Source organism: Poecilia reticulata, linkage group LG1 (assembly GCF_000633615.1).
Source record: "Poecilia reticulata strain Guanapo linkage group LG1, Guppy_female_1.0+MT, whole genome shotgun sequence".
Classification (NCBI taxonomy): Eukaryota; Metazoa; Chordata; class Actinopteri; order Cyprinodontiformes; family Poeciliidae; genus Poecilia; species Poecilia reticulata.
The window spans coordinates 32639472-32650021 of record NC_024331.1 but is presented as its reverse complement, the minus strand read 5'-3'; the positions used below and the strand labels follow the sequence as shown (position 1 = coordinate 32650021).

General features: G+C 41.9%; 1 protein-coding gene across 3 annotated transcripts in view; it reads right to left on the bottom strand.

The window, feature by feature from the left end:
* The window catches only part of sorcs3a (sortilin related VPS10 domain containing receptor 3a), a 222596-nt gene that overhangs the window by 31028 nt on the left and 181018 nt on the right, over nucleotides 1–10550 (bottom strand). For all 3 annotated transcript variants that reach the window (XM_008422187.2, XM_008422199.2, XM_008422206.2), the window contains 6 exons: nucleotides 7111–7213; nucleotides 5527–5603; nucleotides 3899–3990; nucleotides 2641–2748; nucleotides 1940–2057; nucleotides 1721–1854 (listed from right to left, as the gene is read on the bottom strand). In XM_008422187.2, the coding sequence (XP_008420409.1) occupies nucleotides 1721–1854; nucleotides 1940–2057; nucleotides 2641–2748; nucleotides 3899–3990; nucleotides 5527–5603; nucleotides 7111–7213 (632 nt within the window). The remainder of the gene's footprint in view (nucleotides 1–1720; nucleotides 1855–1939; nucleotides 2058–2640; nucleotides 2749–3898; nucleotides 3991–5526; nucleotides 5604–7110; nucleotides 7214–10550) is intronic.

The following is a 10550-nucleotide window of genomic DNA, read 5'->3' as shown; positions in this document are numbered from 1 at the left end:
GTGTACTGGCTGTGTACTGGACGTGTACTGGCTGTGTACTAGAAGTTCAGAAGCACAGTAAACTGAACCAAAGACAAACATCCATGCAGTAATATTGCTAGAAAGAAGAGTCACATGATGATGGTCAGATAAAACTACATCACAACCGAGTAAGTGCTCACAAAATATTTGTTTTTTAAGCAAATTATTGTAAAAATGTAGATTCTGGGATTCACAGTAGAGCAGTGGTGCACATACCTGAAAGTCACCAAGGATGGATTAAATGCTTGGCACGTTTAGAAATAGAAATAGCTTTTCAGGAGAAAAAGTGGATAAATCGGCACAACCTGATGCAAAGAGGGAAACCCAGTAGCCATGGAAACCCAGTGGATCCCCAGTAGTCATGGAAACCCAGTGGATCCCCAGTAGTCATGGGAACCCAGTGGATCCCCAGTAGTCATGGGAACCCAGTGGATCCCCAGTAGTCATGGGAACCCAGTGGATCCCCAGTAGCCATGGGAACCCAGTGGATCCCCAGTAGCCATGGGAACCCAGTGGATCCCCGGTAGTCATGGAAGTCGGGGGCAGCAAACGGACATGAAAATCTAAAATCCATGTATATTTCTGAGTATATGAAATAATTAATTCTAGTTTTCCTGTAAACAATAACTTAGGTTGCAGGATGTGAACTGGAAGACGTCAGGAAACTCCTGTTAGGTCAGATGGATGTTATTTACGATGGATCAGATTCTCTATAACTGACCTGCAGCAAAAATACCAGAACAATATTTATTTATGTGTGAACAGTTTGTAAGCTGAACAATATTTGAAATGAGCTACATTAAAGACTGAAATAATGTCTTTATTATAGAAACGTGATGTTTTAACCGACGTACATGAGCTTTTTTATTGGCTTTATCAGATGTTTATAAAAGTAATCAGAAGTTTGAACGGATGTCAAATAAAAGCCTAAATTAAAAAGTAAGAACTGCCAGTGTTCTCTCTGCTTTAGGTTGCTTCCTCTGCTTTTTTCATTTTACAGTTTCCGTTCTTCAGACTGGCTGTACGCGGCTCCGGTTGTCATTCTGCCTGTGCTGCTGTCACTGTATTTTCCACTAGAGCAAACATCAATTACGGTAACTTTCTCCTAACAAAACCTGTATCCGCTTGCTGGGTTCACTCATACAGGCAGGTATTAAAAAATCATTAGGAGACGAGTGCGTGCAGAAGAACACAGAAAGTCCGACTGCAGGTCAAATCAACCATTTTTTCCAATCTGCACAATTTATTTGCCTGTTTACTGCTGCTGCTTGTTAGCCTGCAGGACTCACAGATCAGCCCTAAAGAGCATATCTGAGTGGACTGAAGAGGGAATTTAATGGTTGTTGCACAGATGTACTTGAAAAATAATAAATTGGTACAGAAGGGTAGCTGCTTTTTAATAGGACAGATATGTTTTCATGTTTTTACTGAGCACAGTATCCCAATGAATGACCTGCTGAGCTTCAATCACATCTGACAGCAGCCACTGAGAATAATTCAAGTATTAGCAGAGGAAAATTCCTGAAAGGATTAATAAGAAAAAGAAAAATGCCTGTTTGAAACTTCTACATGTGTGGCGGCGTTGGGGAACAAATACGCTGTTAATGAAGCTCCTCTCAGCAGACAATGGAGAGCAACATAATCCTCCTCCACGGTTATGAGGAAAGGAGCCACTGAATAAAGGCGTGCGTCTCCTTACCATTCAAAATCATGAGCTCGGCAAATACAGGATTCAGCTGAGAGGATTCTGGAGTAGTCCCTTCCCAGCATGCAGTAGTTTCCAGGCCGGCGCTTCATGTAAATCTGCTTCTGACCCATTACACACGGCTCGCCCTGCGTTGGCACAACAGAGCTTCAGTGAAACGTTTCAAACATTTCAACACATCAAGGCCTGCAGGCTGGTCAGTCTGAGCTTCACCTTGTTGTGCAGGTGCCAGGTTTGGTAGTCTTCCTCGGTGCACTTCCTGCTGAAGATGGACTTGTAGTCTATCTTGATGAGCTGCCACTCAGAGCGGTGGCTGAAGTGTCCAAAGAAGCTGCAAAAGCAAAATGGATGGACTTCAATGTTAAAGCAACAAACCAAATCAGCAGGACATTTTCTGTAAGTGATCCGTGAATTTAAACAGGACAGAACAGCAGGCTGCAGCCAGTTTGGTGGACGCTGAACATACGAAGCATTTTCTGGAACTGGTACATTCCAGGACTGACAGTGTACTTCTATGTACTTCTACACTCAGAGCAACAGACCAGAGCCTTCAGCTCATCATCTGGAACCTGCAGTGATTCTTTAGCTACAGTCTTTCTAGGCTCCACTTTTAAAAACTTTACTAAGAGCAGTGACAGAAACCTGGTCAAAATCCCCCAAACAAATGATTCAACAAGATCAAATAAAATATGAAATACAAAAATATCAATGAAAAATAAAAGCTCTCAATGCAGCAGTCCAGGGTTCGATTCCTGACCTTGTGACCTTTTCTACTTCCAGAAAAATCGTTTTCCTTTTTAATACTTTTTGATGACCGCCAAACACAACATCTAAACGGTCCATAAAATACCCTAGAACAAAACAATAACGTGTTTTAAAATACGTTTGGATGATTTGAGTGTTGTTGGACTCACGTCATGATCTGGTTGTCTGCGCCGGCCTCCACCAACACTCCGTCCACAAACAGCAGCGCCGAGGAGAAGCTGTGCTGGGTCCACTGCCTCCCTTCATCAAAGCTGACCCTGTGTCAGACCGCATTCCCGTCACAAACCTGGCATCAGCGGCGGCGCGGAAAACAGACGCTCCCTATTTAATTCTGGTCATAGGGGAGGGTTTAGGTGCGGATCAGAATGACTGGCTTGTCTCAACAGAGCCGTCTCAGAGCCTCGCTGCAATTAGCTACTGTAGCTTTGGGTAAATATCAAACGGCTGAACATTAAAGGGATATTTAGGAGAACGTCAGTCCGAGTATCAAAGCAAAGAAGCAGAAAACGTCTTCAGAGAACATGAAGAGAGAGAAAGTTTGGGGTGTCAAAAAGGAAAATGAAACCATGTCTTGTCCCGGGTAAAAAGTTGACACCGAGGTGAGAAAACAAAACCGGAATAGAAGTGTTTCATGTCTGAGCACAAGAGTGCATGGGGAGAATGAGACAGCGAAAAAATTGGACAACTTTCATCATGGGCTCCTGGGCTTTATTGATTCTGACAGCTTATCAACATCGGTGCTGAGGTGAGAACAACTGGAAGTACCTGAGTGTGACATGGAGTGAAAAAAAACAGAAAATCCCCCCATGTTGCCTCAGAAAGCCTCCTGCTGTCACTTGGCTAAAAGCAGTGACAACAGCAAAGCACTGATGTGCACCTGTTGCCAGAGGAAGTGTTAAACTGCACACTGGCTGTGAAAGACATACCACTCCATGGAAACACGGGCCTTTTCATAACACTCAGGTTTTTTCCCTGCATCATCCCACTTAAATTGGGAGGGAGACAAAAACCCAGCTGGCCACACTTCACTGGTTCTAAAACTAATTTCAAAATTGGTGCAAAAGCAAGTGGAGAACGGATCTGGTCTCACTTGGATTAGCCTGCACTGAGGCACGGCGTACGTTTTCGATTTGGCAAGAGGAAGGCAACGTGTTAATGAAAACCCTAAGAGGGGTCAGACTTACGACTCCTAATGATAATTGGCTTGGGGGGAAAAAATTCACATCGTTCAAGTTAGATTGGCTGCAACCCTATGAATCTGACTGCACAAAGTGCAACCGTAGATGAATCAAGTGCAACATGCATGCTCTTTCTTTGGAGTATAAAAAGCTTGATTTAAAACTGGGATGACCATTAACAGCAGGAAAGCAATTTAAGAAAGGAACCTTGTGCAACAAAGTTTGTTACCAGAGATGTTTAGTTGGCACAGACGGCTGCTTCACCGCAACGAGGGCGCCTCCTGCGTCCAGGAACCAGATATTGTGCTCTTCTTCAAAAATCTGCAAAGACAAACAGGGAGAAATAAAAAGGTAAAAACATCATATGTTTTACTTATTTACACCAAGAAGGTGTTCTCACCACATTTTGTTCCGCATGTTCCAGACAGAATTAAATTTAAGGAAATTAATCTCTTTCCTCAAAACTTTACACACAAACACAACAAGGATTTTTTTAATGTTTCGCACATTTGTTAAAAATAGAAAAAATAAATAAAAAATCACATTTGTAGAAGAATTGACAGCCTGAACAGTTTGCACTGATCATCCCTGTAAACATTTTATGGATCCATAGTCAGAAAACAGGAGTTTGGGTTAATAACTGCAGCCAAAAATCCCAAAACGTTGAACAGTTTTTAAAATACAAAGATCATTTAAAAAACGTTACATTAGACCTTTTTACCAAGTGCTTTAATAGAACAAACTCTTAACATTTCCACAAATGATGGGACTGATAATGTAAGGCATATTTATTTAAAAAACTATTTTTTTGTCAGAATGTTGCAAGTTTATTTTTTTTATGTCCCACTGAGGAAAATGTTCTAAGCATAAATATAGAAGTTAAATTGTTCTTCAGTTAGAAAATCTAAACTAATTACAAAACTAACTGTTTTGTTAGGAGGAGTAATTTTACTTGTGTGGCTCCAAAAACATGTTGTTTATTTTGACCAAAGTCAAAAAGCTGCTAAATTTAAAAATAAATAAATAAAAAAACAGTTGCAATAAAAAACTGACTTTACTGGTTAAGTAAAAAAAACATCTATTTTAAGTGTTACAAGATATAAAATGATATACCAGCCCAGTCTTCAGTGTTGATTTAAACACATTAGGCAGACGGATTTAAATAATTAAAAAATGGAAACATTTCATATAAATCTTCAACGTGTTTCCAATGTGAATCAGACCAGGATTTACTTTGATGCTATTAAAAAGAACCAAGCAGGATACTTTTTAATTATTTGATAAATAACCAAAACTACCAACTTTAGTCACAGTTCATGAGGATGTTGAGAAAATAACTTTCACTTAATGTCACCATTCCTGCTCATCATGAATAGAAAACAGGCCAAGCAGGTAAAGATGAGCTCCTTCTGCAGCCAAACAGCCTCTTTCCTTCAAATAAAACCCGTTTGCAGCTGCAACTGGATATTTAACTTCTGGAAAAAGACAACCTAGAATTTTTGATGTAAGAAAATGTGCTGCCATTTTTTTTGACATTTAACTTCTATTCTTATGTTTTAAAGAAAACAAACATTTAGTAAAACCAGTATTAACACATGAACAGGATTTTCACGTCTGAGGAACAAAATGTAAAAAGTAGTTTGATGAGACAACTGCACCCAAAAATAATATTACTGGAAGTTTTGCTTTTCGTATTAAATCTATCCTATTAGTTAGTTCTTTCTTCTTTTTTAAGATCCATGCTGTAATGTTCAACGGGGAACTTGGTTACAGGTTCCTGCAGTTACAAACGGCCACAGTTTCACACTGGTTCCCAGCTCAGTGAGCTGCTGGGGGAAACGTTACGGCTCTTCTCACCGGTCTCCAGTTGTTCCCTGCATCCGATGATACGAACATGCCGACGTTGTTATAAGACAGCTCTGCTCCAATGTTTCCTGCAGTGGAAATGAGAATATGACAATCAAACCACAATGGGAACCCAGATAAAATGCTGCACAAACCAGGTGATGTTTAGGATTTATGTTCCAAGAAAGCTGAATATTTCTTAAACTCTCCCCAGGATCTCTCCTAAACCTCCGTAATGGATTCGGAGCAGCCTGCTCTCCGTGTGGCAGCGTTGCAGGCTTACAATTCAAGCCTCCAGTGCCGTTTCTGGTGCGCCTGAAGTGGGAAAACTGGTTTTATTGTGCTGATCTGCTGCGCTGTGTTGGCCGGGGCTCAGTGCGTAGACATGTGTTTGATCTGAATGCTGTTTGTCATGTTGGTAAAATAATCTCTGCACCAGCTGATGGCTTAAAAGGCGCAGCGGGTAAAGTGAGCTGCCGTGCCAAAGCAAAGTCTCGGCCAGCGAGACGGACACACGCGTCAGCGCACACTGAGCCGTCCAGGCAGCAGAGGTGAACGATTAGTCAGCATTTTTACACACATAAGAGAAAAACACACTAAATCATAAATGTGCTCACCCTCCTTAAAAAGGCAACTCCTGCTAAAAAACTCTATTTACCGTCATTTTTCTTTTGCCTTTGCAGACAAATCAGAAAATGAACAGAATTGCTTTGTGATCATGAATCAATTCCTTGATAATCTTACAGACCCATTAATTTAAATAAATCAGTAGAAAAGGTTTTGTTAGAGTATTCCCCAGATGGAACATAGTTTACAGATTTATTACACACAGTTAAGGATTTGTTCTGTTATTTATGATTATTTTCTCTTTAAAAACATGTAGAATATTACATCAGACCAATAAAAATAAGATTAAATCCAGAAATTATTTAGCAGAACTGCATGCTGGAGCATTTCTGCCATGTTATTTCTGATTTGTTGTTGGTACAGACTTTTGTTGCTGCTTGATTCTGGATCTGTGCGTCTGTGCAGAGATTAGCATCTTAAATAATACCTAAACTACAACGCTAAAAAGGAGACGTCATGGATGCAGAGCAGGACCAACGAGCAGAAAGAGTGGGACGAAGTTCAAACCATGTTTACCCCGACTCCAGCGTCTCTCTGTTCGTCTTCATAGCCATTCGACCAGACAGAGATTTAAAGAGCAGCGGCAAAAGCAAATGAACCGGATTAGCAGAGCTTCCCAACAACCGATGGTGTCACCCAGAACATGTTACTGTGGGATGTCGTTTCTACTGCCTGGAACTTAAACTGTCATCATGTCATTACAGTAATGAGCCTGCTAGCATAAAGCAACAGTCTTCAGTCAGAGGCCTCTGCAGCTGCAGCACTGACTGCTACATTCAAGTCTAAAGCATCACCATCCACAGAAGATACCTGGACGACATGCTACAACACTTCATTTACACTTTAAATGTCATCAGTCAGGGAGACGACCCTGAACACTATGACTGTGGCAGAAGTCAAGAAGCTGCAGTGTAAGAAAAAGTGGACATTAAACTGAGACATGATCAGGATAATAAGTTAAACTCCCACCTGTGGCAACGATGATCCCCGGAGCAGAGCTCTTGGTGGAGATCGTTCCCGACACGTACGGGTTCTCTGACGCTTGCAGTTGGAGATGAAGGGAACAAGACGGCTGGAGAAGATTGGAAAAATGCATGAAATGGCAGAGCTCAAAAAACACAATGTGAATCAATAAATGACAATTTGAAGAAATATGAAATAGAATAATGTGAATCCATACGAATTGTTTTTCAGTTGATGTTTTTGTTTATTTTTTTTTTTTTTATAAATCCCTATTGTCTGAATGTGTCTTTAGGATAAAAGGGGAAGATACTATAAGATTTTTACTTCTTTCTGCTGCCTTTCATTTTATTGATTTGTATATCTTTTCTATTGTGTTTGATTCTTTTGTTTTAATTAAATGAATAAATTCCTAACAAACTAACTAAACAAGCAGGGAACTAAATACATTTAGGGACCTAAATGTAGTAAAGTTTAACGTTTGCATCTTTGTGGTTTATTGATGTTATTGAAGAATGAAGGCGGTTCTGAAGGCAAATGAAGGTCCAACCTGACACCAGCACAGTGTGCCTAATAAAAAGGCCAGTGACTGCATAATTACCACATCACCTCAAATTATTTAAATAAAAAGCAAAAGTTTTTTTGTTTTTTGTTTTATCTAGAAAAGCATTAAAATAACAAAACCAGCAAAAAGATTTGTTAGTCTTCAAAGAGAACAAACTGCACTTTCACAAGTTTTGCTAATTGCCTTTAATCTGTCATTAATACAAAGAGAGAATACATTTGCATTAAAGTATGAAGGCATGCCTCGGAGGCATCCACACAACAGAATACAATTACAAATGCTCACAGTGCAGAAAAACAATGTCTGCTTTCATCTTAGCAGCAGACAGCATGTCACTGGTGTAAGGACATCAAAGCAGTGGGACTGAACAGGGCAATCAAAAGGAATCTATGGCAGTAATTAAAATGTCACAGGGAACCTGGAAGCCACGCAGCCCGGGCCTGGAATCACCTCTTAAGCAGCATGCAGTCCTACTAATGTCTCAAAACATGATTCCTCCCAACAGTCGGCCTGTTAGCTTCAGTAGTGGGGAGGCTGTCTAATGAGGACAGAACGTTAACACATGCAGTGGATCTGGATCCGTCACTCTGGCACCGATTCTACCTCATTTTCTGATCTGCTAATGTTGCCTCTCTCGGTCGGCTCTCGCCCCAACAGGTCGAGGCAGACGCCCGCCCGGCGGGGACGGATGTTTCCCCCGCTGCTGCCGAGTGTCTTCTGAAAGGAGAACTGCTAAGCTGAAGGGAAGATTTGTTGCAGTCTGCCGGTTATCTTCATGAGACGGGTACCTTTTTTAGAAAGAAAGTCTGAGGCCATGGTTCTCCTCTGGAAAAGGGTGAAATAGTTTCTCTTTGTCAGGTCAGGATTAGTCATTGCTTCAAGGATCTTGGTGTCTTGCTCAAGAGTAATGGCTGGATGGAGCAGAAGATGGATGAATGGATTGGGGCTTTGTCTGCTGTAATGAGGATGTTGTTCCCGTTTGTTGTGGTGAGCAGAGAGCTGGACTGAACGCTCGTAATTAACCGCTCTGTCTTTGTTTTAGCCACAAACTGCGGTCATGAGATAGATCAACATCCTGAACACCAGAATCTGAAAGCAGCTTCTGCCGCAAGCCGCTGCCTTAGAGAAACGACAGGTAGATCTATCTCTCATCCAGCAGATATTGAGGTCTGAAGGACTCTGAACCAAATGGAAATTCTATATCTTTGACTGAACTCTGACTTTGACTAGGCCACTAAAACACAGACTTTATTCCATTCATTCCGTTGCAGAGTTGCTACTGTGTTTAGGACCATTGTCCTGTTGATGACCCAGTTTAGGAAAAGCTCATCCAACCAGTCGGTGTAAAATCAACAGGACTTTTCCGTTTCAGTGGTGAGAACATGCAGCAGGATCAGTTATTAACCAGGTTGGTAACGTGACTGCAGACGACATTAGTAAACTACGTTGGCCGACCGACTGACTGCCCAGGCAGAACAATAAGTCCATTATTCATATTGAATCTCAAACATGCTTTAAAGGAAGGCATGAATCAGAAACATCCATAGATATAAAATATATCAGAAAGTTTTTTACGATAACCAAGATTACAAGTTTTCAGGTGGAGAGCAAGTTGAAAATCAATCTTTGGCTCGTGATTCTGATTCTCCATCACTGAAATTATGAAAGACTCCAGGAGGAACTGACCGGGTTCTGTTCATGTTTGCATACTGTATTTCTATCTGCCTCAATCTATGATGATGTCTGACTGTCAGACAACTTTTAATATCCACCTAAACGCTTTGGCTTTACTGCCTTCTTGTTGAAACCAGAAATATTCTGCATCCAGAGTCTAAAACGTCACAGAGCTTCACTACATCCACCTGTACTGCCTGTCCTGACCGTTCAGAGAAACGATCCTGTCCTTTTTACACACCGACTGTTCAGATGAGGTGCTGAACGGGTCACTGAAGACCCGCCTGGAGCAGCAAGCGTATCATCATCCAACATCTGGGGAGGTTTAAAGTTTAATTCCTTAACAGGATCTGCAGAAACATCAGCTGCTGCCTCCGGCTGGCGGTCAGGGTCGTTCTCACACAGGAGGGGAAGGTCATCCGGCCTCCTGCGCTCCGTTCGTCTCACCAAGGGCTTATGGAGTGACCCAGGAGGGTTTGCCCTCAAACAACCTCCTTCTCTCACCTTCTGATGATGGATTGCCGTCACATTGAAGGTGGTTCTGCTGTGCTCTCTAGCCAACCTCATTCTGGACCGGGTCACCCAGCAGACTGGCCTGTACACATCCCTAAGTGGCTCCATTCCCAGCTGTGACAGAGGTCCAGCAGGGTTTTAAATCCAGCCTGTCAGGGTCAGGTGTGGGCGAGCGCATTACGTTTGAACCGCAAAGGGAGTTAATGGAATATGTTGGACCAGCTGAACTCTGGAACCTCCTGAGGCTGCATCAGATTTCTACGTACCGTTTGAATTTGAATCAGGATCTTCAAGCATCACAGAGACGTCCCGATGTCCGTCCGGCGCTCGGTCATAACGGCATTACGTTTTGTGTTCTGATCGTTTCCTTCTCATTCATTTATGTTCTACTGGTTGGACCTCATTCAGGTATCTGGATCCTTTGCCACTTCCCACCTGCCTCAATATTTAAGCTCTCTGGTTTTCACCGTCTTCCACTTCTCTCTGCCCAGGTTCTGCTTCGGTTCTGAAGGTTTTCATCATGAAATTCTGTGAAAGGTTCATGTTCGTTCAGGTTCTTGTCTGTGTTTCTGGTAAACTATAACTTATGCATATAGACTCCACACAACCACCACAGCCTGGCACCTCCTCTTCATCACGGTCACCTCCTCTTCGTCATGGTCACCTCCTCTTCATCATGGTCACCTCCTCTTCATCA